The 27,893-nt window shown below is 44.4% G+C and overlaps 2 protein-coding genes across 4 annotated transcripts in view; both read right to left on the bottom strand.

Annotated features, from left to right (window-relative positions):
* UHRF1BP1 (UHRF1 binding protein 1) overlaps nucleotides 1-642 on the bottom strand; it is a 79,692-nt gene extending 79,050 nt beyond the window's left edge. Inside the window, exon 1 of one of the 3 annotated variants that reach the window (XM_033216860.1) lies at nucleotides 223-642. In XM_033216860.1, coding sequence (XP_033072751.1) covers nucleotides 223-266 — 44 coding nt within the window. In that variant the 5' untranslated portion in view covers nucleotides 267-642. The remainder of the gene's footprint in view (nucleotides 1-222) is intronic. The other 2 variants (XM_033216859.1, XM_033216858.1) reach the window with 2 other exon arrangements.
* Nucleotides 643-12,686: 12,044 nt separating this feature from the next.
* SNRPC (small nuclear ribonucleoprotein polypeptide C) lies at nucleotides 12,687-27,437 on the bottom strand. The gene is made up of 6 exons (XM_033216857.1): nucleotides 26,983-27,437; nucleotides 26,585-26,627; nucleotides 21,809-21,917; nucleotides 18,133-18,222; nucleotides 15,791-15,895; nucleotides 12,687-13,035 (listed from the first exon to the last, which is right to left on the bottom strand). Exons 1-6 carry the CDS (start codon nucleotides 27,150-27,152, stop codon nucleotides 12,911-12,913), a joined length of 642 nt encoding a protein of 213 aa, XP_033072748.1. The 5' UTR covers nucleotides 27,153-27,437; the 3' UTR covers nucleotides 12,687-12,910.
* Nucleotides 27,438-27,893: the final 456 nt, after the last annotated feature.

Genomic DNA, 27,893 nt, shown 5'->3' with positions numbered 1-27,893 from the left:
ACAGGAGGGCCCAGCGCAGGGAAAACACAGAGCGGCGACAACGGTGGGCACCGGCGGGCGCGGGGTGCAAGCTGTCCGGGCTCGAGTTAGGCAGGGCTGCCACGGAGTCCCGGCTCCGGGCTGGAGAGAGGGAGACTGGGCCCGGAGCGCGGCGTCAGGGAGGAGGTCGGAGAGGGTTAGGAGGGGCCCGGGACCGCCGGGGGCCGACGCTGGCGCTCTCACCGGGACAGGTGTTTCAGGATCTGCTTCTTAATGATCCCGGCCATGCCGGAGCCGCGGCCCGCGTGGAAGGCGGGTGGGCGGGCAGCTGTGGCCTCCTCAGTGGTGAAGAGGCGGCCCCCTCACCTCGTCGCGGCGTGAGCACCGGACACAGCCGCCGCAGCCGCCATGGCGCTTTCTCGCCCCTGTTTGGGCGCCTGGCGCTCCGCCACGATCCCACCCACCTGCGCGGCGCCGCGGCCGCCGGCCCAGAACGACGCGAAGATCGCGCGCCACCAGCCGGCCTTGCTTGCGGCGGCCAGAGGCGCTCGCGGTGAGGGGCGGTGGCGCGCGCAGCGCGGGGGCGGGCTGGCTGGAGCCTCCTCCCCCAGCGCTCCCATCTGCCTCTCCGGTCTGAAAGGTTTCTTTCTCCTCTGAGGGGTGTGCGGTTCCTTTCGCACCCGGCAGTCGCCTTGAAGCCTAGGAGAAAGGCAGGGTAGCTGTAATTTTTGCAGAAATTCGTTAGATCATTGCGCAGCTCCCGGATGCCAGCGTCCGCCTCTCCTTTATTTCCCTCACACATTCACTCAGTATTTGTTGAGCACCAGCTGTACTCCAGGAATCAGGCTGGGGACTAAAAAGTAGTATGAAGGACCTCACAGACCCGTAGATGGGAGACGCGAACCAACCGCTGCGGTCAGCTGCGAAGGGCTTTGTGCTGCAGAGCTGGGAAGGGGGCGCTGTCACCCTCTTGGTGCCTCCCTTAGCCTCGGATCCTGAACCGATGGGCAAAATGTATTCACTCAAGACCTGAGCGGCGCACTGCAGAACCACTCCCTCCCAAATGTGGGGTCAGAAGAAAATGAGACGGTCAGTTGTAAAAATGACCTCGGACTTTAGAGATGAGCATCTTCACTGTGCAAATATGGAAACGGAAGCCCTGGGAAATAAGAGCTTTCCCAAGGTCACCTACTTAGGGCCACCCAGGACTAGAACCCAAGTATTCTGACTCCCAGTCAAGTGTTACTTCCACTCTATTTCATCCATACGCTTAAAAGTGTAACCCATGGCCGGGCGCCGTGGCTAACATCTGTAATCCCAGCACTTTGGGAGGCCGAGGCGGGCGGATCATGAGGTCAGGAGATCGAGACCATCCTGGCTAACACGGTGAAACCCCGTCTCTACTAAAAATACAAAAAAATTAGCCGGGCGTGGTGGCGGGCGCCTGTAGTCCCAGCTACTGGGGAGGCTGAGGCAGGAGAATGGCGTGAACCCAGGAGGTGGAGCTTGCAGTGAGCCGAGATTGCGCCACTGCACTCCAGAATGGGCGACAGCGCGAGACTCCGTCTCAAAAAAAAAAAGTGTAACCCACATGCCGGCGACACCCGTAGACCCAATGGCAAAGATAGAAAGGTGAGAGTTCTCTGGACTTAAGCCTTCAAACAAAAACTTGGGGAAAAAAAAGAAAAACAAAAACCTCTTGAGACAGTCTTATTCCTATAATATTAGCCGGTCTGTCCACCGGCTAATATTGCATTTTAAATGTAGTCATTCTTTTTTTTTTTTTTTTGAGGTGGAGTCTCGCTCTGTTGCCCGGGCTGGAGTGCAGTGGCCAGATCTCAGCTCACTGCAAGCTCCGCCTTCCGGGTTCACGCCATTCTCCTGCCTCAGCCTCCCGAGTAGCTGGGACTACAGGCGCCCGCCACCTCGCCAGGATAGTTTTTTGTGTTTTTTAGTAGAGACGGGGTTTCACCGTGTTAGCCAGGATGGTCTCGATCTCCTGACCTTGTGATCCGCTCGTCTCGGCCTCCCAAAGTGCTGGGATTACAGGCTTGAGCCACCGCGCCCGGCCAATGTAGTCATTCTTTAATATGAAACCAAGGACATTCAACCATGTCTCTCTGTCTCCCAAAACAATTATTTCCCTTAAAACAATTACTCCCTAATTCCAGAGATAGTCTAAGCACGGTAAACCATACAAATGTTAAATTTTGAAAATAAATAATCAGGCCAGCCGTGGGGCCTCTCCCCTGTAATCCCAGCACTTTGAGAGGCCGAGACAGATGGATCGCTTGAGCCCAGGAGTTCGAGACCAGTCTGGGTAACATGACGAAATCTCATCTCTACAAAAAATACAGAAATTAGCCGGGCGTGGTGGCACGCGCCTGTAATCCCAGCTACTTGGGAGGCTGAGATGGGAGGATCCCTTGAGCCTGGGAGGCAGAGGTTGCAGTGAGCTGAAATCACCCCACTGCACTCCAGCCTGGTCGACTGACAAAAATAACAGACCATGCATTCCTATGCCTATCCCTTAGTCATAGTAAGTTCAATTTTCCCCAGAAGTCCCCAAAATATTCTATAAAAGGGAAGCAAATCATCCTCGGTCCGGGTGCTTTACTACCCACTCCCCTCCAGTAGGATTGAATATCATTAATTGTCCCTCTGCCCACTTCTCACCAGAATATGTAACAGGGACCAATAGGGCCTATAGAAGAGAAGGTTTCTTGCCAATGTTATCGGCCATTATTACTTTTTCCCAATTCGGTCCTCAGCCACAGGGGCCTCACAGCAATTTTTGCATTTCAGGCTTCCTTTGCTGGAGCACCCCAGCAAAGATTAGACATCTGAATCCGCTATGTAAGGCAAAACCTACCGCATGCTCAGAGACTCAGCGTCCTCACTGAATGCGTCATCACGACTGGTGAATGAGTTATTTTTGTTGAATGCAAAAATTCGTGCTCTACAAAAATATGGCCTCTTTAGGGACCAGGAAATAGGAGAGTTGATATTCTCACCAACAGTATTAATGTGTTTATCCTGCCTTGCAACTCTAAGAATCTGAGACATATAAAGACAAAAGGAATCTGAAGCCAATCCATACATTTTTTTCGAGTTAAACATTTTATATTGAGATGATTATAGATTAACATTCAGTTGTAAGAAATAATACAAATAGGCCGGGCGCGGTGGCTCATGCCTGTAATCCCAGCACTTTGGGAGGCCAAGGTAGGGGGGATCACTTGAGGTCAGGAGTTCGAGACCAGCCTGGCCAACATGGTGAAATCCCGTGTCAACTAAAAATACAAACACAAGCCGGGCATGTTGGTGGGTGCCTGTAATCCCAGCTACTCGGGAGGCTGAGGCAGGAGAATTGTTTGAACTCGGGAGGCAAAGGCTGCAGTGAGTGATCATGCCCCTAATTGGGTAACAGAGCAAAACTCTATCTCAAAAAAAAAAAACAAAACAAAACAGAGAAATAATACAAATAAGTCCTTGTATCCTTTACCTAGTTCTCCCCAATAATAACATCTTGCAAAACTATATTGCAGCATCACAACCAAGATATTGACATCAATAGATAATATACAGAACATGTCCATCACTGTTGCCTTTTTTTTTTTTTTTTTTTTGTAGATGGAGTCTTGCTCTGTCGCCCAGGCTGGAGTGCAATGGCATGAACTCAGCTCACTGCAACCTCTGCCTCCCAAGTTCAAGCAGTTCTCCTGCCTTAGCCTCCAGAGTAGCTGGGATTACAGGTGCATGCCACCACGCCAGGCTAATTTTTCTATTTTAGTAGAGACGGGGTTTCATAATGTTGGCCAGGCTGGTCTCAAACTCCTGACCTCAGGTGATCTGCCTGCCTCAGCCTCACAAAGTGCTGGGATTACAGGCGTGAGCCACTGCGCCCAGCCACTGTTGCCCTTTTATAATCACCCCAATCTTCCTCCAGTACTCACCACTTCCTTAACCCCAGCAACCACTAATGTATTCTCCATTTCTATAATTTTGTAATTTTGAGAATGTTATATAAATAGAACCATACAGTATATAATCTTTGGGGATTGTACTTTTTCTTATTATTTATTTTTAATTTTTATTATTATTTTTAGAGATGGGGTCTCGTTCTGTTGTTGCCTGGGCTGGAGTGCAGTGGTGCAATCATAGCTCACTGTAGCCTCCAACTTCTGGCCTCAAGGGATCCTCCCACCTCTGCCTCCTAAGCGGTTGGGACTACAGGCACATGCCACCATGCCTGGATAATTGTTTTATTTTTGATACAGGATCTTGCTATATTTCCCAGGCTGGCATTGAACTCCTGGGCTCAAGGAATCCTCCCACTTTGGCCTCCCAAAGAGCTGAGATTACAGGTGTGAGCCACCATGTGCCTGGCCTGAGGGTACTTTTTCCATCAGCATAATTCTCTGGAGATTCATCCAGGTAGTTAGGTATATGAATAGTTTGTTCCTTTTTACTTATGAGTAGTATTCCATGATATAGATATACCACAGTTTGTTTAACCATTCACCTGCTGAAGGACATCTGAGCTGTCTCCAGTTTTTTATTATTATAAATAAGCTTGCTAGGGCGCAGTGGCTCAAGCCTGTAATCCCAGCACTTTGGGAGGCCGAGAAGGGCGGATCACGAGGTCAGATCGAGACCATCCTGGCTAACACGGTGAAACCCCGTCTCTACTAAAAAATACAAAAAACTAGCCGGGCGAAGTGGCGGGCGCCTGTAGTCCCAGCTACTCGGGAGGCTGAGGCAGGAGAATGGCGTAAACCCAGGAGGCGGGGCTTGCAGTGAGCTGAGATCCGGCCATTGCACTCCAGCCTGGGCGGCAGAGCGAGACTCCGTCTCAAAAAAAAAAAAAATAAGCTTGCTATAAATATTTCTGTACAGGTGTTTGTGTGAGCATAAGTTTTTCATTTTGCTGGGATAAGTGCCCAGGAGTGCAATAGCTGGGTTGTATGGTAGTTGAGTGTTTAGTATATCTAAAAACTGACAAACTGGTATTCAGAATGACTATATCATTTCACGTTCCCACCAGCAGTGTGTAAGTGATCCAGTTTCTCTGTATCTTCACCATCATTTGTGTTGTCACTATATTTATTTTAGCCATTTGATAGGTGTGTAGTGATATCTCATTGTAGTTTTGATTTGTATTTCCCTAATGGCCAATGACATTGAATACCTTTTCGTGTGATTTGCCATCTGTATATCTGCTTCAGTGAAATCTCTCTTCATGTCTTTTGCCCACATTCTAATTGGATTTTTTTTTTTGCCCTTGAGTTTTGAGAGTTCTTTATATATTTGAAATATTAGTATCTTGTTGGATGTGTCATTTGCAAATCTTTTTTTCTTTTTTTTTTTTCTGAGACAGGGTCTCACTCTGTCATCCAGGTTGGAGTGCAGTGGTGCAATCACATTCACTGCAGCCTCTACCTCCAAGGTTCAAGCAACCCTCCCACCTCAACCCCCTCCCACCCCACCGAGTAGCTGGTACTAAAGGCATGTGCCATCACACCCAGTTAATTTTTGTATTTTTTGTAAAGACAAGGTTTCACCATGTTGCCCAGGCTGGTCTCAAATTCCTGGGCTCAAATGATCCACCCGCCCTGGACTCCCAAAGTACCAGGATTATGGGGGTGAGTCACCACGCTGGGCCTTGCAAATATTTTCTCACAGGCTGTAGGTTGTCTTTTTTCCTCTTTTTTTATTTTTTTGTTTTTGAGATGGAGTTTCATTCTTGTTGCCCAGGCTGCAGTGCAATGGCACAATCTCCGCTCACTGCAACCTCTGCCTCCTGGGTTCAAGTGATTCTCCTGCCTCAGCCTCCTGAGTAGCTGGGATTACAGGTATGTGCCACTACACCCAGTGGCTTTGGGAGGCATGAGATGGAGTCTCACTCTGTCGCCCCAGCTGGAGTGCAATGGTGTGAGCCACCACACCGGCCTTTGTCTTTTTTCCTCTTAATAGGTGTTCTGTGGCCAGGTGTGGTGGCAATGGCATGATCTTGGGCTCAAGCAGTCTTCCTACCTTAGCCTCCCTGGTAGCTGGGACGACAGGCCCATGCCACTCCACCCAGCTATTATATATATATGTGTGTGTGTGTGTGTGTGTGTGTGTGTGTATATATATATATATTTTTTTTTTTTTTTTTTTTTTTGAGACAGAGTCTCGCTCTGTCACCCAGACTGAAGTGCAGTAGTGCAATCTCGGCTCATGGCAACCTCTCCCTCCCAGGTTCAAGCAATTCTCCTGGCTCAGCCTCCTGAACAGCTCGGATTATAGGTGCCCGCCACCACGCCCAGCTAACTTTCATATTTTTAGCAGAGATGGGGTTTTGCCATGTTGCCCAGGCTGGCCTTGAAATCCTGGACTCATGTGATTTATCCACCTTGGCCTCCCAAGTGCTGGGATTACAGGTGTGAGCCACTGCCCCCAGCCCAGTTGAGCATATTTATGTGGATCTATTTCTAGGATCTCTATTTAGTTTCATCGATCTATGTCCTTCTCCCAGCACCACAGAGTCTTGATAAGTGTAGCAATGTAGTAAGTCTTGAAATCAGGTAGAATCCTCCCACTTTATTACTTTTTTGTTTTTAAGAGACAGCGTCTTGCCCTGTACCGAGTACAGTGGTGTGATCATAGCTACAGCCTCAACCTCCTGGGCTCAAAAGATCCTCCTGCCTCAGCCTCTGCAGTAACTGGGACCACAAGTGCGTGCCACCATACCTGGCTAATTTTTATTTTTGTAGAGATGGGGTCTCAGTATGTTGCCCAGGCTGGAGTGCAGTGCCATCTCCAGGTGTTCCAAAGTGTTGGAATTACAGGCATAAGCCACCACACCTGGCCTATTTGCTCTCAAAATTGTTTTTGCTATTCTAGTTTATCTTCCCACTTAAATTTTTTATTTTTATTTATTTATTTTTTTGAGACAGAGTCACCCAGGCTGGAGTGCAATGGCATGATCTCAGCTCTTTGCAACCTCCGCCTCCTGAGTTCAAGTGATTCTTATGCCTCGACCTCCTGAGGAGCCAGGATTACAAGTGCCTGCCACCACGCCTGGCTAATTTTTGTATTTTCAGTATTTTTGCATTTTCAGTAGAGACAGCTGGCCTCAAGCGATCTGCCTGCCTCAGCCTCCCAAAGTGCTGGGATTACAGGCGTGAGCCACTACACCTGGCCCAACCATTTAATTTTCAGAATAATCCTGTCTATATCTACAAACATCTTGCTGGAATTTTGATAGGAATGGGGTTAAAAGTATATATTTAATTAGGGTGAATAAACATATTTATTATGTTGAGTCTTCCAATTTATTTATTTTGATCTTCTGTGATTTCATCAGCACTATGTACTTTTTAACATACCCAGCCTATACTAGTTTTATTAGATTTACATCTTTTTTTTCTTTTGAGCAGTTATTTTTAATGTATGTGTCCATGTGTTCATTGCTAGTATACAGAAAAACCATTATTTTTGTGTGTTTATCTTGTACCTTGAAACTTTGCTGAACTCACTCATTAGCTCTTTTTATAGGTTGAAGCAGTATTTTGTAGTATAAGGTCATTTTGTAGATTCCTTGGTTTTTTCTTTTTTTAATGAGATGGAGTCTTGCTCTGTCGCCACCCAGACTGGAGTGTAGTGGTGCTTTCAAGACTCACTGTGACTTCGACATCCGGGACTCAAGTGATCCTCCCACCTTGCCTCCCAAAGTGCTGGGATTACAGGTGTGAGTTACCTTCTTGGAATTTTTTATGTACACAATGATGTCATACGCAATTGGGACAATTTTGTTTCTTCCTTTCTGATCTGCATGCCTTTTAATTTTTTCTGGTAGCTAAAACTTCAAGTACGTTGTTAAAAAGAGTGCTGAGAGTGGACATTTTTGTCTTATTCCCAAACTTAGGGGCAAAGCATTCAGTTTTCACCAACACATACATCAGCTGTAGATTTTTGTGAATGCTCTTTAACAAGTTGAGGAAGTTGTCTATTTTTCTCTATTTTTATCGTGTTGAATTTTGTCAAATGCTTTGTCTGTATGAAATGCTATGATCGAGAATTTTTCTTATTTAGCCTGTTAACATGGTGGATTAAATTTAACTTTTTTTTTTTGAGGCAGAGTTTTGCTCTTGTTGCCGAGGCTGGAGTGCAATGGCACGATTTCGGCTCACCGCAACCTCCGCCTCCCAGGTTAAAGCGATTCTCTTGCCTCAGCCTCCCAAGTAGCTGGGATTACAGGCAAGCGTCACTGTGCTCCGCTAATTTTGTATTTTTAGTAGAGACAGGGTTTCTCCATGTTGGTCAGGCTGGTCTTGAACTCCTGACCTCAGGTGATCCACCTGCCTCAGCCTCCCAAAGTGCTGGGATTACAGGCGCTAGCCACCGTGCCCAGCAATATTTTTTTTTTTTTTTTTTTTTTTGAGACAGAGTTTTGCTCTTGTTGCCCAGGCTGGAGTACAATGGCATGATCTCCACTCACTGCAACCTCCACCTCCTGGGTTCAGGTGATTCTCCTGCCTCAGCCTCCCTAGTAGCTGGGATTGTAGGCATGTGCCACCACGCCCAGCTAATTTTGTATTTTTAGTAGACACATGGTTTCTCCATGTTGATCAGGCGGGTCTCAAACTCCCGACCTCTGGTGATCTGCCCGCCTCAGCCTCCCAAAGTGTTGGGATTACAAGCGTGAGCCACCACGCCTGGCCTAATGATTCTCAAATACTGAATCAGCCTGCATCCCTGAAACAGATCTCTTTTGGTCATGGTATATAATGTTCATATATTGCTGAATTCTGATTGCCAATATTTGGTTAAGGATTTGTGTGCATTTCCTAGATGGCTGATGTTGAACAACTTTTCATAGGTTTTTGGCCATTTGTAAATCTTCTTTGGAAACAATGTACAGATCTCTTGTCGATTTTTTAATTGTCTTTTTGTTGAGTTATATTTCTTTATATATTGTAGATACAAGTCCGTTACACGATATATTATTTGCAAAAACTTTCTCCCATTCTATGAGTTGTCTTAACTTTCCTGATAGAAAAATGAAGTGCAGGCTGGGCGCGGTGGCTCACGCCTGTAATCCCAGCACTTCAAGAGGCCGAGGTGGGCAGATCACCTGAGGTCAGGAGTTCAAGACTAGCCTGGCCAACATGGTGAAACCCCGTCTCTACTAAAAATACAAAAAAATTAGCCAGGCATGGTGGCACACGTGTGTAGTCCCAGCTACTCAGGTGGCTGAGGTAGGCGAATCGCTTAAACCTGAGAGGTAGAGGTTGCAGTAAGCTGGGATTGTGCCACTGTACTCCAGCCTAGGCAACAGAGCGAGACTCCATCTCAAAAACAAACATAAAAAAAGACAAAGAAAAACGAAGTGCAAAAAAATTAGATGATATCCAGTTTATCTTCCCTCCACTTGTGTTGTGCTTTTGGTGTCGTATCTGGGAAATCATTGCCTAATCTGAAGACATGAAGATTTACATCTACATTCTCTTCTAAGATTGTATAGTTTTAGCTCTTACATTTAGGAATATGATCCATTTTAATATGACCCATATATAATTTTTTTTTTTTTTTTTTTTGAGATGGAGTCTCACTCTGTCGCCCAGGCTGGAGTGCAGTGGCACGATCTTGGCTCACGGCAAGCTCCGCCTCCCGGGTTCATGCCATTCTCCCGCCTCAGCCTCCCGAGTAGCTGGGACGACAGGCGCCCGCCACCACGCCCGGCTAATTTTTTTGTATTTTAGTAGAGACGGGGTTTCACCGTGTTAGCCAGGATGGTCTCGATCTCCTGACCTTGTGATCCGCCCATCTCAGCCTCCCAAAGTGCTGGGATTACAGGCGTGAGCCACCGTGCCCGGCATAATTTTTATATATGGTATGATGCAGGGAATCGACTTCATAATTTTACATGTGGATATCCAGTTGTCCTAGCAACATTTGTTGAAAACATCATTTTCCCCATTGAATTGTCCTGGTGAAAATCAACTGATGACAGATGTAAGGGTTTATTTCTGGACTCTTAATTCTATTTCATTTATCTATATGTCTATTCTTATGCAAGTACCACAGTGTCTTGATTAATGTAGTTTTGTAATAAGTTTTAAAATAAAGAATCTATCGGCTGGGCGCGTGGTTCATACCTGTAATCCCAGCACTTTGGGAGGCCGAGGCAGGCAGATCACGAGGTCAGGAGATGGAGACCATCCTGGCTAACACAGTGAAACCCCGCCTCTACTAAAAATAGAAAAAAAAAAATTAGCTGGGCATGATGACAGGCACCTGTGGTCCCAGCTGCTGAGGAGGCTGAGGCAGGAGAATGGCGTGAACCCAGGAAATGCAGCTTGCAGTGAGTCAAGATCACGCCACTGCACTCCAGCCTAGGCGACAGAGTGAGACTCCATCTCAGAAAAAAAAAAAAAAAAAAAGGATAGCCGCAAACAATACATTGTTAGGTGAACCAATGTGTAGAACAATGTGTATCTTGGAGATCTTTTCCTATTGGTACACAGAACTTCCTTATACTGTTTTAACAGGCATAGTATATGGAACTGTGTATTGATGCATGTATATGCAACATGGTATATGCAACTGTATTATACTTAAATCAGCCCCCTATCATTGGACATCTATATTATTTCCAATCTTTTGCTGCAATACATAATACACATACATGTCAGTCATTTCATACATGTGCAAGTCTACCTGCAGGATAAATTTCTAGACATGGAAATACTAGGTCATAGATACAGTTATTATAATTCTGATAGATACTGCCAAATTGCCTTCCCAGAGGGTATAATAGTTTTCATTCCCACTTGCAATATGAGTTTTAAGGTTTTTTGTTTGTTTTTTTCTCGAGACGGAGTCTTGCTCTGTCACCCAGGCTAGAGTACAATGCTGCAATCTTGGCTCACTACAACCTCCGCCTCCTGGGTTCAAGCAATTATCCTGCCTCAGCCTCCCGAGTAGCTAGGATTACAGGCGCACACCACCACACTCAGCTAATGTTTTGTATTTTGTAGTAGAGACGGGGTTTCACCACGTAGGCCAGACTGGTCTCAAACTCCTGACCTTGTGATCTGCCCACCTTGGCCTCCCAAAGTGCTGGGATTACAGGCATGAGCCATCACGCTCAGCCGAGAATTTAAGTTTTACACTTCACTGAATATGAACAGTGCCAATGGCTTCCTTTCTAGATGCTTCCCTGAAAATATGCTACTTTTACAGCCTACTTATGTAACAAACAGAATTCTAAAAACACATTCTGGGCCAGCCACAGTGACTTACCCCTGTAATCCCAGCACTTTGGGAGGCCAAGGCAGGAGGATCACTTGAGCCCAGGAGGTCAAAGCTGTAGTAATCTATGACTGAGCCACTGCACCCCAGCCTGGGCAACAGAGTGAGACCCTATCTCAAAAAAATAAACAAATAAAAGCACCTTCTGTAATACAGAAATCTGTGTAATTTTACTAATGCTACAGAAAGTTTTCAGGCCAGGTGTAGTGGCTCACGCCTGTTACCCCAACACTTAAAAAGGCTGAGGCAAGAGGAATGCTTGAAACCAGGAGTTCCAGACTAGCCTGGCCAATATTGTGAGACACTATCTCTAATTTAAAGTTGTTTGGGTTGCTTTTTGATTTTTTTTGAGATGGGGTCTCGCTCTGTCTCCCAGGCAGTAACAGTGTAATCTCAGCGCACTGCAACCTCTGCCTCCCAGGCTCAAGCGGAATCCTCCTACCTCAGCTTCTAGAGTAGCTGGGACTACAGGCGTGTGCCACCACACCCAGCTCATCTTTGTATTTTTTTGTAAAGATGGGGTTTCCCCATGTTGCCCAGGTTGGTCTCAAACTCATGGGCTCAAGCAATCCACCCATCTCAGTCTCCCAAAATGCCGGGATTAGAGGCGTCAGCTATCATACTTGGCCCTTTAGTTATTATTATTTTTGATTATTATTATGTCATTTATTTATTTATTTTGAGACTCTGTTGCCCAGGCTGGAGTGCAGTGGCACAATCTCGGCTCACTGCAACCTCTGCCTCCCAGGTTCAAGTGATTCTCCCGCCGCAGCCTCTCGAGTAGCTGGGATTACAGGCACGTACCACCATGCCTGGCTAATTTTTGTATTTTTAGTAGAGATGGGGTTTCACCACATTGTTCAGGCTGGTCTGGAACTCCCGATCTCAGGTGATCTGCCCACCTCAGTCCTCAAACTGCTTGGATTAGAGGCGTGAGCCACCATGCCCAGCCTTAAAGTTATTTTTTAAAATAACTTTAAATAAGTTTTTTAAAAAGGAGAAACTTTTCACATTATTTGAGCCCAAGGAAGAAGGGAGCTGAGAGAAAGGAGGAGAAGCTGAGTTTAGGGCAATTCTTGCCATTCTTAGCTGACATGCACACAACAGGAACTATTTTCCCTTACTTCAGCATAAAAGACTTAAAATTTTCCACTTACTATACAAAGTGTTATTCATGTGAAAAATTAACCGAGCTGTTGATTGTTTTAACCAACAAAAGCTCTGCAAGTGCTAGATTTAGTGCTGTACAAGATGACTTTACTAATAAAGGGAGGATGCCTGAAGAGATTTACTATATAGCTAAGGAAAAATAATCTCACGCAGAGGATATGCTGAAGAGATAATGAGCTAGAGAAACAGAACTGGAATGTTTCATTTCCTTTATGATACACAGAGAACACGGAGAGGAGGAAAAGAAAGAGCTGACAATTTTATTTTCACATTTCCCAATATAAATGAAAACTGCATCTTTTTTGTCCTACTTCTCCCCTCCAAAACTATTCTCTTTGATAGGACAGGGGAGCAAGTCTTCCCTATGCTGTTTAGAAAACTCAGTATTACAGCAGCATGATCTCCTGGTGAAGCAGAACAGGTAATATAAAACTGATACAATGAGGCCTCCCCTCTATCCTTATCTGTCTGGTCGAGTCATTCCGGGCCGAGTGGGCACCATCATGGGACGGGCAGGAGGTCTCATCATTGGGGGCCCAGGCATCATTGGCATGTGGCCTCCCATGGGCGGCCTCATTCCAGGAGCTGCAGGACAAAACAAAGAAGAGGGAAAAAAAGGGAGTCAGAAAATATTATTTAGGGAGAGTCTGATGGGACTTCAATTAAAAACAAAAAACGTAGCCCCCCTTGCAAAATGCTGGAAAAAAGACATACGTGACAGAAGAAATGCAACAAATTTATCACATCTGTAAATTACTTAGACATTCTCAGACAAAAAAACAAAAAGGTCAACACAAGAACCATATGGGAATCATGATCTAATGATAGTAAGGGGGAAACTATTAATAGACTGCTTTCCAGAAATCACCAGGGACACTAGTTCCCTAAACTGACCTTTTTTTCTCACTCAGGGAAATTCACAACTAAGTCACATGTTTTTCAGTCAGCTCTTTTAATCAGTGATATCCACCATATAACCAGGAGCTATTTCATGAATGTACACAGGCACAGAGGACAATCTTACCACTAAGCGTTTGTTCGGAGTTGTAGGAAAGGTAAGCAGGAGGCCCATGCTGGGAACCTGTTAGTAACCATACTTAGCTCAAGTCAAGAAAAATAATAGGCAATAACGTGATTTATAACAATTAGTGCACACAAAAATCTGATTTTTCTAATGCATTTCAGAAACTATTAATGAATTTTTTAAGTGTCCCATCAATAAACCAGCCAAATAAATGAGCCAGGGAGGGGAAGGCAGGCAGAGGGGTAGGAGAGGAACACAGGTAGTTTCAATGGAATCGATAATGTTCTACTTCTCAGCTGGGTGGTGGGTTCATGGATATTAATTTTACTATTATGCCCCATAATTTCATGTTATCTATATTCTTTTTAAACATCAAATTTTACCAATTTATTTTTAACTAAATAATTTGGATTAAAGGTTTGCAGCAAAGGGTTCAAGAGAAAACTATATTCAAACTTGAATATAGCCTTATCACAAATAGTGAAACACAAGAATATGCAAAGACACAAAATCCAACAGGTACAGAATTTAAGACCAATTTAAACAGGAACAGAGAATACTACTAACTTCTAAATACCACATAAAAGCCCATGCTTAACCTATATTTAAGAATTTCTTAGAGGAAATGGATGGACATAGACCAAAGATTAAAAACTGGCAACTTGTTTTCTTTGGTCTCCATAGTGGATTTACTTTGAATCAGTTGACAACATTGGGATTTCATACGAAAGAGTAGATTGCTTTTTTCTTTTAAACTTTTTATTATGGAAATGTTCAAACATACACAAGAATAGTAAAGAAGAGTATAATGAACATCCATGTATCCATCATCCAGCTTCAACAATTATCCACTCATGGACAACTTTATCTCTACTCGCCACCCATTCCTATCCCTGTCCACCCTCTAACTACTCAATTATTTTAACACAAATCCCACAATCTTATCATTTTATCCTGGCTTGAAAAAACAGAAAACAAAAAGCAAACTCAGGAGAAAAGGCAACACCAAGCCTGTATTCTCGAATGTCAACCACAGGCTGAAGCTGAGTTCTAGAAGCCTTCTTTAGACGAATCATGCATTCCCCAGTTCACCACATCCCTAAAACCTCTAAGAATTTGAATTTGTGAGCCTGGGTTAAGGATGCTAAAGTCATTGAAGTCATTTTGATTGTGTTTTGGGCTCACAAGTCAGTAAGGCAGGAACTCTATCTATACTCTCCCCTTCCTCTAAGTGATACCCACAGCAGACATTCTGATACTTCTGCCTAGGAAGCTACTCTAGTAACTTTGCAGCTTATTTTTCCAGAGGAGTTGGAGGTGTCGGTCACATCTGTTCCCAAACCTGATTATGTCAGTTGTAGTTATTACTCTAATTATATATATAATTTTTCTGCAAACCAATTAAATGAGTGTGAAAAGAGAACAGCTTCTATGAAAACTAACTTAATACTTAGGAAGACTCAGATAAACTATCACCAAAAAATGCTCAACAATTTGGTAGGCAAAATAATCATAAAAGATTGGAACTAGATTATATCACAAGGTTTCAGAACACTTCAAAGAAATGAAACTAAAGTTGGTGGAGGATGTGTTATAGTTATGGCTTACTGGTTAATGCAATAAATATACAGTGTTCCAATCATTAGACACACTCTTAAAGCAAAGGTCCTGCTCATGTATCAGAAAGATTTGCAAATTAACGTATGTTTAAATTGACATTAAAATAAAACGTTTGAAGTGTAAGATTTTTTACCCCTCCCCAAATAAAAAACCAACCACCAGGCTGAAAGCTTTTTAATATAATGATGTGGCCAAGTTAAACTGCAAGATTAAACAAGCAACAAGAGGTGACTCTGCTCCAAATCAAAACTGAGAAAATGTATCTATAACCTTCCCCCTCCCCACAAAATGGAACAAGTTCATCAACCCTTCTCTTCAGTATAAATGGCCAAAAGCCAGGGTGAGGCAAGGAAACAGAAGAGAAGAAAATAAAAACAGACGCAACCTATCCTGCTTTTAGTAGCACAAGGTCACTGGATACCATCCAATTATAATGATAAACCAAGTATTTCTTTTTCTTTACCATTAATAATTGACCAAATTTAATTTGTTACAATAATACATTTAGACAGCTAATTAGACAATTTATGTAAATATTCCACCCTCAGAAGTGGAGCACAACTCCCCATTTCCAAGCTTTGGCTACACATACTAACTTCCTTCCATTAAGTGTCAGTTATGCATAGTGACTAAACTAAATGGAGCAAACTAGAAACACAATGGAGCAAACTAGAAAGACAAGACATTCAAACTTACCAGGTCCCACTGGCATCATCCCAGGAGGAGGAGGGCCCATCATTGGCATCATGGGAGGGCCCCCCATATGGGGTGCTGGCATCATACCAGGGCGAGGAGGACCCGCTGAAATAAAGAATGGAGCCTGTGGTTAAGGTGTGCTCACATATTAACATTTTCTCTTCTCTTTCTTTTTTTTTTCAGACAGGAGTTTCACTCTTGTTGCCCAGGCCAGAGTGCGATGACACGATCTCGGCTCACCGCAACCTCTGCCTCCCAGGTTCAAGCGATTCTCCTGCCTCAGCTTCCCGAGTAGTTGAGATTACAGGCATGTGCCACCATGCCCAGCTAATTTTGTATTTTTAGTAGAGACAGGGTTTCACCATGTTGGTCAGGCTGGTCCCGAACTCCCAACCTCAGGTAATCTATCCACCTCGACCTCCCAAAGTGCTAGGATTACAGACATTAGCCACTGCACCCAGCAACATTTTCTCTTCTTAATCAAACTAAAAGGATCTCATGAACTCCTTTATATAAGTCTGCCTAGTCAGAAGAATAAAATAAAGTCAGATTCCCTAGGTTAAGAAAAATCAAGATTTTAATTTAAAAAAACAAAACAAGAGGGTGGAGAGGTTGTACCTTCTATAGGGCTCGTGACAAAAAGCTGATGGACTTAAGCCATAAGTATTTAATTTCAGATCCCTTTGTAAAAAATGAAAACATGGTTTTAAAAGATTCTTTGGAAATACAAAGACTTATATGCAGGGATGTTCCTGACAGTATCATTTACAATACCTAAAATTTGGAACAACTTAAATATCCAATAAGAAAATAGTGAGGCAGGCTGGGGGTGATGGCTTAAGCCTGTAATCCCAGCACTTTGGAAGGCCGAGGCGGGCAGATCACGGGAGGTCAGGAGTTCGGGACCAGCCTGGCCAACATGGCAAAACCCCATCTCTACTAAAAATACAAAATTAGCTGGGCATGGTGGCATGCACCTGCAATCCCAGTTACTTGGGAGGTTAAGGCAGGAGAATCACTTGAATCCAGGGAACCCAGGAGGCGGAGGTTGCAGTGAGCTGAGATCATGTCACTGCACTCTAGCCTGGGCGACAGAGCAAGACTCTATCTCAAAAAAAAAAAAAAAAGAAAGAAAGAAAGAAAATAGTGAGGTAAATTATGGTAAATTCATACCATAGACTATTCTGCTATCAAAAATAATGGAGTTGAGTGTCAGCCAGTCAAGGTAGAAAAGGAGAGAGAAGTAACCTTGGAGTTGCTATGGGCTGAGGCCTGACCAGGTCCTAGGATGGCAGGTGCCCAGAAAAGGTTTGGCAGGACATTAGTGGTCCACCTACATTAGTGTGCAACTATTACAAACAGCCTACTTCCCTGGGTTTATACTCGCGACTGTGTACAAGATTGAGTCTAGGTCCTGTATGTGATTTCAGTCTGACCCCTCCCAGGAGAGCCACAGTACAGTACGATCCAGTGCAGCACTCAATCTCCTCTTGTCTGTCACACAGAAACAACAAACTTTCCCAGAAAGCTGGGCCCATGATCCACTCTCCTTTCAATGATCTAATTCTTACCTTTCTTTTTTTTCTCTTTGAGACACAGTCTTGCTGTGTTGCCCAGGCTGGAGTGCAGTGGGGTGATCTCAGCTCAATGCAACCGCCACCATCCAGGTTCAAGCAACTCTCCTGCCTCAGCCTTCTGAGTAGCTAGGACTACAGACGTGCACCACCATGCCTGGCTAATTTTTGTATTTTTAGTAGGGATGGGGTTTCACGATGTTGGCCAGGCTGGTCTTGAACTCCTGACCTCAGGTGATCCACCTGCCTCAGCCTCCCAAAGTGTTGGGATTACAGGTGTGAACCACCACGCCCAGCCTAATTCTTATGTTTCTAAGATACAGATTTTGGTGTTAGGTGGGTTAGAAAATAGGGCAAAAGACTAAGGAGTTTATCAGCTATTTCAGTCCTCTAGTGCTGTGCTCATAGAGTAAATAATTTAATGTACCTAGCAACTCCTATTCATGTATTAGCTCATCTAATCAGAGGTTCATTCTGAGCTTTCTTTCCATTTAAATCTGTCTTAGATCCACAATTGGGATGCCACAAATACAGTACTTAGTGACAATGCAATCAAAAGTTAACTCTAAAGTTATTTTAGAAATCATACCACTAAAGTTGTTTTCTATTACTACATGCATCTATATTCAACATTTATATATTTATACATTTATATTACTATCTACATACAAATGCAACAGCATTTGAAAGCCAACGGTGAGATAATGTAACCTAATAAAAGGATAGCCTGCCCCATCACACCCTTTAAGATTAAAACTTTAAACTTACGAAGGCTGGGGGGAGGTGGTATCATCGCCCCTGCAGGAGGAGGAGCAGAGAATGGAGTAGGAGGTATCTTTCCTTGTTGAAATGCAGCCGCTTCAGAGATGAGGGCGAGAAAAAAAAAAAAAAGATGAATAAGAATTCAACAACCCAGTAACTAAAATAACCACTTTCTTTTAAGTCTTTGGTGGTTCCAATTACTTTACTCTTGCTAGCTGTCCTCTAAAATTATTACATCATGATTCTACAGTTTTAAAATCATTTTTAGGTATTCAGCAGCTAAAATTGCAATTAATTGGTTTATTGATTCATGTTTTCTACTTAGCATTTTTTTTTTTTTTTGAGACGGAGTCTTGTTCTGTCGCCCAGGCTGGAGTGCAGTGGCCAGATCTCAGCTCACTGCAAGCTCCGCCTCCCGGGTTTACGCCATTCTCCCGCCTCAGCCTCTTGAGTAGCTGGGACTACAGGCGCCCACCACGTTTCTTGTATTTTTTAGTAGAGACGGGGTTTCACCGTGTTAGCCAAGATGGTCTCGATCTCCTGACCTCGTGATCCGCCCGTCTCGGCCTCCCAAAGTGCTGGGATTACAGGCTTGAGCCACCGCGCCCAGCCTAAAAATGTTTATTATTCTGACTATCCTTAAAACAAAAACAAACACATGTACTCAAGCCGAGTGCAGTGGCTCCTGCCTGTAATCTTAGCACTTTGGGAGGTTGAGGCAGGAGGATCTCTTGAGTTCCAGAGTTAAAGACTAGCTTGGGCAACATAGTGAGACCCCGTTTCTACAAAAACTAAAGATTAGCTGGGAATGGTGGTGTGCACCTGTAGTCCCAGCTACCTGGGAGGCTGAGGCAGGAGGAATGCTTGAGCCCAGGAGTTCAAGGCTACAGTGAGCTATGATCGGGCGACTGCACTCCAGCCTGGGTGATCCAGCCTGGGTGACAGAGTAAGACCCTATCTCTAAAAAAATTAAAATTTAAATTAAAAAAAAGTTTATTCATCCTAAATTATTTTGCTGCCTATGGAAAGTAACTACAGAATATACTGTAAATCTTTTCATGCTAAGAAATTTCTAACATCTTTTCAAATAAGGGGAAAAGATTACATCATGGTTTATTTTTTCATATGCAATGGGACAATGGGGCAGGTGTGGTGGCTCATGCCTATAATCCCAACACTTTTGGAGGCCCAGGCAGGAGGATTGCTTGAGGCCAGGAGTTCAAGACCAGCCTGAGCAACAAAGTGAGATACCATCTCTATACAAAATTTTACAAAATTAACCTAGCATAGTGGTGTGCACCTGTAGTCCTAGCTACTCAGGAGGCCAAGACCGGAGGATCACCTGAGCCCAGAAATTTGAGGCTGCAGTGAGCTTTGATTATACCACAGCACTCCAGTCTGGGCAACAGAGTGAGACTCAGTTTTTAAAAAAATTGGGACTGGGCATGGTGGCTCACGACTGTAATCCCACCACTTTGGGAGGCCAAAGTAGGTCAATACTTGAGGTCAGTAGTTCAAGACCAGCCTGGCCAACATGGTGAAACCCCATTTCTACCAAAAACAAAAAAATTAGCCAGGTGTGGTGGTGTGCGCCTGTAGTCCTAGCTACTCGGGAGGCTGAAGCAGGATACTCACTTGAACCCAGGAGGCAGAGGTTGCAGTGAGCTGAGATCGCTCCAGCCTGGGCAACAGAGCAACACTCAATCTCAAAAAAATAAATATATAAAATAAATAAATAAATAAAATCCATTTAAAGAACTGGGACAATGTCTGAGGTTTGCTCCATAATAATCCAGGAAGGAGAAGGAGTAGGTGACAGTATTCAGTGTCTCTCTTGGCCAGAAACAATTTTGCCTCCCAGGGACACTGCACAATGCCTGGAGATATTTTTAGTAGTCACAACTGGAGATTGGTACTGGCATCTAATTAGCAGATGCCAGGCATGCTGTCAAAAATCCTGCAACGCACAGAAAGATTCCCACAGCAAAAGATTATCCAGCCTTAAACGACAACAGTATCAAGGTTGAGAAACTCAGAATAAATGCAACAAGAGTGCTACAGCTGAGTGATGAGAAATGAAGGGTTAGGAAATTCAGAATGGGAGGTTCATTAAGCTTGTCTATTTTTTTTCAGACAGAGTCTCGCTCTATCGCCCAGGCCAGAATGCAGTGGTGAGACCTTGGCTCACTGCAACCTCCGCCTCCTGGGTTCAAGCGATTCACCTGCCTAAACCTCCCGAGTAGCTGGGATTACAGTCATGCGCCACCACACCCAGCTAATTTTGTATTTTTCGTAGAGACAGGGTTTCTCCACATTGGTCAGGCTGGTCTCGAACTCCTGATCTCAGGTGATCCACCCACCTCGGCCTCCCAAAGTGCTGGGATTACAGGCGTGAGCCACCACACCCAGCCCACTTGTCTATTTTATTTGAAAATTTTCACAATAGTTTTGCCTTTTTATTATTTAATAATTATTACTATTTTTTTGAGACAGAGTCTCATTCTGTTGCCCAGACTGGAGTGCAGTGCAGTGGCGCAATCATAGCTCGCTGCAACCTCCGCTTCCTGGGTTTGAGCGATTCTCCTGCCTCAGTCTCCCAAGTAGCTGGGGCTACAGGCAGGCACCACCATGCCCATCTGAATTTTTTGTATTTTTAGTAGAGATGGGTTTTCGCCATGTTGGCCAGGCTGGTCTCAAACTCCTGATCTCAGATGATCCACCACCTCCTCCTCCCAAAGTGCTGGGATTACAGGCGTAAGCCAGTGTGCCCCGCCAGTTTTGCCTTTTTATTACTTTTTAATTTTAAAAAAATTTTTTGGCTGGGATTACCGGCGTCAGCCACCGCACCTGGGCTAATTTTTATATTTTTAGTAGAGATGGGGTTTCACCATGTTGGCCAGGATGGTCTCCAACTCCTGGCCTCAAGTGATCTGCCCGCCTCAGCCTCCCAAAGTGCTGGGATTACAGGCATTAGCCGCTGCACCTGGCCTACTGCTTTTTTAAAAAGTCCCATCACAAAACCCATATTTGCTTGCCAGCTTGGAGTACAATGAATGATTAAGAAAGGCTGTGATTCAAATACACCAGGATGATCTAAACTAAAAATGCAACATCTCCTTCAGTTAGTGTCCTAGACCCAAGAAGCCAGAACAAAATGTTCCTAATAATAAGAGCATGGGATGTACAACAGGGGTCCGAAACATATTCAGACTATTTTGTTACATCAAGCAATTTCTTTTTGACTAGTACTCTGTCAGGACTACAAATAAAACATCTAAATACAGTCTCAAACTACTTGGGGAAAACCACAAACCCACTCCTCATCTGTTCCTATTAGAATAGGAACACACTTCTAAAACCTGTGGATTAACTACAAAGGGGCTTTATAGAAATTTGCTATAAAATCTGGTGTTAATAGATAAATATTAAGCAACTCCATTCTTCTCTGCCTCACTTCCCCATCTAACCTTATTGCTGTCTCTGATTGCTCTATCCTCAATAATAAATATTAATGTGTTCTTATATCCTTGGGAAACCAATGACCTTCCACTTCTTTCATTCAACATATCCAAATGCTCCTATTTATCATTCAGAATGAGTTGCCTCTGTGAAAAACACCAGAGACAGGGACAAGAAAGAATAGGACCATTTTACCACATCAGAACAAGAGACTGAAGCATACTTGTTTTGTCAATCAGGCTCTGAGCCTGCTCTTCCATCCATTTCTGATAATAGTCTTTCACATTCTCTTTGTGTTTCCTTCCACTGCAGTGTGTCTTTCTCACAGATGGCTGCAAAATAAAAAGAGCATATCAGACATAGAAACAAATGTCCAACACTAAAAATTTAATAAAGTTTTGCCTTTATATAAGTAATGTGTCTAGTATCAGCAGCATTAGTTGGCTGCTACAGTATTACTTAAAAACATTATCCAGCAACATACTGTGGTAATTTTTTTACTATATTATCTAGACCAGAGGAAAGCAAACTATGCCCCATTGGCCAGCCCACTGGCTTTTGCGTTAAAAAAAAAAAAAAAAAGGATTGGAACACAACCACATTTATCTCTATCTACCTTTTTTTTTTTTTTGAACAGGGTCCTGTTCTGTTGCCCAGGATGGAATGCAATAGCACGATCTCAGCTCACTGCAGCCTCAACCATCCGGGCTCAAGCAATCATCCCACCTCAGCCTCCTGAGTTGCTGGGACTAGAGACACGAGCCACTATGACCAGCTAACTTTTAAATTTTTTGTAGAGATGACGTCTCACAATGTTGCCCAGGCTGGTCTCAAACCCCTAGGCTCAAGTGATCCTCTCACCTTGGCCTTCCAAAGTGCTGTGATATTACAGGTGTGAGCCACAGAACCCAGCACATTTATTTATATATTGGCTACAGCTTCTCTCTACAAGGAACAGTTGAGTAACTGCAGCAAAGGTGGTGGTCCCAGCTACTTGGGAAGCTAAGGTGGGAAGGACGTTTAAGCGTAGGAGATCAAGGCTACAGTGAGCCAAGATCACTCCACTACACTCCAGCCTGGGTGACAAAGCAAAATCCTATCTCAAAAAAAAAAAAAATGTTCCTGGCTGGGCACAGTGGCTCCAGCCTATAATCCCAGCACTTTGGGAGGCCGACGCGGGTGGATCACAAGGTAAGATTGAGACCATCCTGGCTAACATGGTGAAACCCCGTTTCTACTAAAAATACAAAAAATTAGCCAGGCATGGTGGCAGGCGCCTGTAGTCCTAGCTACTCAGGAGGCTGAGGCAGGAGAATGGCATGAACCCAGGAGGCAGAGCGTGCAGTGAGCCAAGATTGTGTCATTGCACTCCAACCTGGGAGACACAGAGAGACTGTCTCAAAAAAAAAAAAAAAAATTGTTCCTTGTCCTCCCACTGCTTACATTAATACAACAATGATGCCTTAAGCCTAATAACAAAATCATGACTAGCAGCCAGTCGCAGTGGCTCACACCTATAATCCCAGCACTTTGGGAGGCCAAAGTGGGCAGATCACCTGATGTCAGGAGTTCAAGACCACCCTGGCCAACAAGGTGAAACCCTGTCTCTACTAAAAATACAAAAACTAGCTGGGTATGATTGCACGCGCCTGTAATCCCAGCTACTCGAGAGGCTGAGGCAGGAGAATCACTTGAATCTGGGAGGTGAAGGTTGCAGTGAACTGAGATCATGCTACTGTACTCCAGACTGGGCAACACAGTGACATTCCATCTCAAAAAAAAAAAAAAAAAAATAACTAAAAATCAACCAAAGTCCAAAAGTTACAGCACTGAATGTTTTTACACATTTCTTTCTTTTTTGGGGTTTTTCTTTTTTTTTTTTGAGATGGAGTCTCACTATGTCACCCAGGCTGGAGTGCAGTGGCGAGATCTCGGCTTACTGCAACCTCCGCCTCCCAGGTTCAAGCGATTCTCCTGCCTCAGCCTCCCAAGTACCTGGGACGATAGGTATGTGCCACCACAGCCAGGTAATTTTTTTTGTATTTTTGGTAGAGATGGGGCTTCACTACATTGGCCAGGCTGGTCTTGAACTCCTGATCTCGTGATCCGCCCACCTTGGCCTCCCAGTGCTGGGATTACAGGCGTAAGCCACCATGCCCGGCTGTTTTTACACATTTCTAAGTCCACTACAGGGATCTGTAAAATCAATCACCATAGAAATTTTCTATTTTTGCAAGACATCATTTTAGAAGGAACAAACGTTCATGACATTTCTCATGAAAAGACATTTTTAATATAAAGAAATACTTTTCAGTTCTCTGAATTCTGGCATTAGCAAGAAAGTGAATAATAGGTATATGAAACTATAATGCCAAAAAAGGGCAGAAAGGCACAGCCCCCTCATTAACAATTTCAGAAAATTATCTCCAGGGGTTTTACCTACAGAGGGGTAAAAAAAAAAAAAGGACTAGGGATCTATAAGCACAAACTGACTAGCTACTAAAAATACCAATTTATCAGAGCATTCTACTCCAGGACAATGTATGAAAATACACAGAACTTGGCTGGGCACAGTGACTCACTCTCAGCACTTTGGGAGGCCAAGGCGGGACTGTTTTTTCATGGTGAAACCCCGTCTCTACTAAAAATACAAAAACTAGCCGAGTGTGGTGGTGCAGGCCTGTAATCCCAGCTACTCGAGAGGCTGAGACAGGAGAACTGCTTTAACCCGGGATGCAGAGGCTGCAGTGAAACAAGGTCGTGCCATTACAATCCAGCCCAGGAAATAAAGCAAGACTCCATCTCAAAAAAAAAAAGATAATATACAGAACTGTAACAATGTCTTCAAGAGGAACCACCCAACTTAAATGTTCCACATCTCTACTAATGCTTTACTACACCTGACCACATGTTAGAAAGAATTCCAAATAAAGTGACAATAGAAAAATCACTGGCCAGTTTCTTCCGGCTACTATTCAAGATAATCAAGAGTTATAATTTAGACTAGTCTGGGAAACACAGCGAGGCCTCAGCTGTAAAAAGAGTTATGATTTAATCAGATTTCTACAGAGGCAGCAAAGCATAGAGCTGCAGTGTACAGACATCTAAGGGTCTCTGAGACTCTTTCACAAGGTCTGCAAGGTCAAAGTGTTTTCATAATAGTACTAAGCCATCACTTTCCTTTTTCACTGTATTGACATTTTCACTGATGATGCCAAACTCCTGGTACTTCAGAATGAATCAAGGCAATGGCACCCGACTGTATTAGTGATCACTGTATTCTTCAATGTATGTACTCACAGGGGAAAAAAAAGCTAGTTTCACTAAGTGAAATTAATGAAGCAACACAATTATTAATTTTTATTAAATCTCAACCCTTAAGTTCAAGTCTTTTTAATATTCTGAGTGACAAAATGGGAAATATAGACAAAGCACTTGTGTTGCATGCCAAAATATGATGCTCTTTCAAGGAAAAGCAGACATGTAACTGTTCAAATTATGAGCTCTACCAGCTGCCTCTCTCGAAGTCCTGGGCTCAAGCAATCCTCCTTCCTTGGCCTCCCGAAGTGCTGAAATTACAGGCATGAGCCACCATATCCAGCCCAGCTGCCTCTTTGATGGAACACCATTTTTATTTGAGAGTGACAGGCACAAACCGTATATTCAGACTTCTCAAAAATGAATGGAGGCCGGGCACGGTGGCTCAAGCCTGTAATCCCAGCACTTTGGGAGGCCGAGACGGGCGGATCACGAGGTCAGGAGTTCGAGACCATCCTGGCTAACACGGTGAAACCCCGTCTCTACTAAAAATACAAAAAGCTAGCCGGGCGAGGTGGCTGGTGCCTGTAGTCCCAGCTACTCGGGAGGCTGAGGCAGGAGAATGGCGTAAACCCGGGAGGCGGAGCTTGCAGTGAGCTGAGATCTGGCCACTGCACTCCAGCCTGGGCGACAGAGCGAGACTCCGTCTCAAAAAAAAAAAAAAAAAAAAAAAAAAACAAAAAATGAATGGAGTGAGCCTGTCACTTCAAAGAGAGCAATGGAAAGTATTGCCAGTGATAGAATTTGAGCTATTAAGCAAAAATCAGAATTTTGGAAAATCTTATCTGCCACCATAAGCCTGACAGCTTCCCAATATTTAAAGATGGTTCTGATTAGATTGCGACATTAATTAATGTGGGTTTTCATTAAATAATCAAATGTGTCCACATTTGAAGCCTGGCACTAACTCAAGTCAATCAACTTTTCCAAATAATCAATGCACATTACAAAATCATGCATGGCAAAGATCCACTCAAGTGCTCTTTAGACCACTAAATTTTTTTTTAAGAGGCGGGGTTAGCTGGGCATGGTGGCTCATGCATGTAATCCCAGCACTTTGGGAGGCCAAGGCAAACAGATCACCTGAGGTCGGGAGTTCGAGACCAGCCTGACCAACATGGAGAAACCCCGTCTCTACTAAATATTCAAAATTAGCCGGGCGTGGTGGCCCATGCCGGTAGTCCCAGCTACTCGGGAGGCTAAGGCAGGAGAATCGCTTAAACCCGGGAGGTGTAGGTTGCAGTGAGCCGAGACAGTGCCACTGCACTCAAGCCTGGGCAACAAGAGCAAAACTCCGTCTCAAAAAAAAAAAAAAAAAAAAGCACTAACAAAACATTCTACTTTAACTGCTGTATTATTTGATAAGCAGGTTTTTTTTGTTTTGTTGTCCAGGCTGGAGAGCAGTGCCTGATCATGCCTCACTGCAGCCTGGACCTCAAGCGATTCTCTCACCTCATCCTCTTGCGTAGCTGGGACTACAGGCACACCACCATGCCTGACTTGTTAAGCGGTTTTTAATCAAAGTTACTCTAGGGTGGGAAATAACCTCCAACTATTTTCTACAAGCAGTAGACCTTAAACCTCAGCAGGTGGGAAAGCACAACTTGCATCTTTAAAAAAACACAAAACTCATTTAATTATTACACATAAGGCTTTTTGAAAGTATGGATACGCCACTTACAGAGTCATGGGTGAGGTATGTATCGCAGTAGTCACAATAAAACCTGAAAAGAGGTGAAAGGAAGAAAAAAAGAGATGACAACCAGCTAGATGCCCATCCACGGAAGCGCTGTTCATGGAAGATAAAAACCAAGAAACAAACAAAAAGCCCGACCTCCTCACGACTCAAAAGCGTCAAAGCGTCGACATATAAACCAGGCTTTTTTTGTTGCCTTAAGCGGGATCCATCTCCACTCTAAAAAGGGGTGTCTAGCGCTCTCCATCTCCCTATCTCCGTCCACCTGCCCCAGATACTCTCCCATCCCATGAGGTTTCAGAAACCAGAACCCGCTCTCCGCTCCTGCATAGGGGCCACAACTAGTGACTACAATCACCCTGAGAGTTCGGGGCCCCACTCACTTGGGCATGTTGCTCTGTAGGCCGTTGACCACTCCGTTACGTGACGCCCGGAAATGACGCGAACAGTCAGCGACTACACAGCGGAACCCCACGAGACTAGCGAGAAGACCCGAAGCCCTCGCCACCAGCAGCCGAGCGAGGGGCGGGGCTTTTCCCTTTCTTCCTTTCATCTAATAGGAAGGCGGGAAAGGGGAGTACTACGGGTCGCTACGAGGTTCCACCCAAGCTCTTTTAATCTTGTTTCTCGATGCTTCCGGAAGAGCGTATTTAATCTTTATGTAAATATCTAATGATTCTCTGCAAAGCGCATGGGGCTGCTATAAATGCTGAAAAAACAGCAGTGAACAAAACGGGTAAAAATTCTTGTCCTCGTGGAGTTGAGATTCTAGTGAAACAAGACAGATATTAAAACCAACAGAAGCCGGCGCCGTGGCTAGCGCCTGGAATCTCAGGTACTCCGGAGGCTGAGGCGGGAGGATCACGTGAGCCCAGGAGTTGGAGACCAGCCCTGGGCAACATAGCAAAACTCTTGTCTCTACAAAAATTTTAAAACTAGCCGGACGTTGGCCCGACGCGGTGGGTCACGCCTGTAATCCCAGCACTTTGGGAGGCCGAGGCGGGCGGATCGCCTGAGGTCAGGAGTTCGAGACCCGCCCGGCCAACCTGGTGAAACCCCCATCTCTACTAAAAATACAAAAATTAGCTGGGCGTGGTGGCGGGCGCCTCTAATCCCAGCTACTCGGGAGGCTGAGGCAGGAGAATGGCTTGAACCCTGGAGGCGGAGGTTGCAGTGAGCCGAGATCGCGCCATTTGCACTCCAACTTGGGCGACAGAGTGAGACTCCGTATCAAAAAAAAAGAATTCGCCGGACGTGGTAGCGCGCGCCTGTGGTCCCACCTACTCGGGGGACT

This window comes from Trachypithecus francoisi, unplaced genomic scaffold (assembly GCF_009764315.1).
Source record: "Trachypithecus francoisi isolate TF-2019V2 unplaced genomic scaffold, Tfra_2.0 Lachesis_group10, whole genome shotgun sequence".
NCBI classification, from domain to species: domain Eukaryota; kingdom Metazoa; phylum Chordata; class Mammalia; order Primates; family Cercopithecidae; genus Trachypithecus; species Trachypithecus francoisi.
This window is presented reverse-complemented; position numbering and strand designations above follow the sequence as displayed.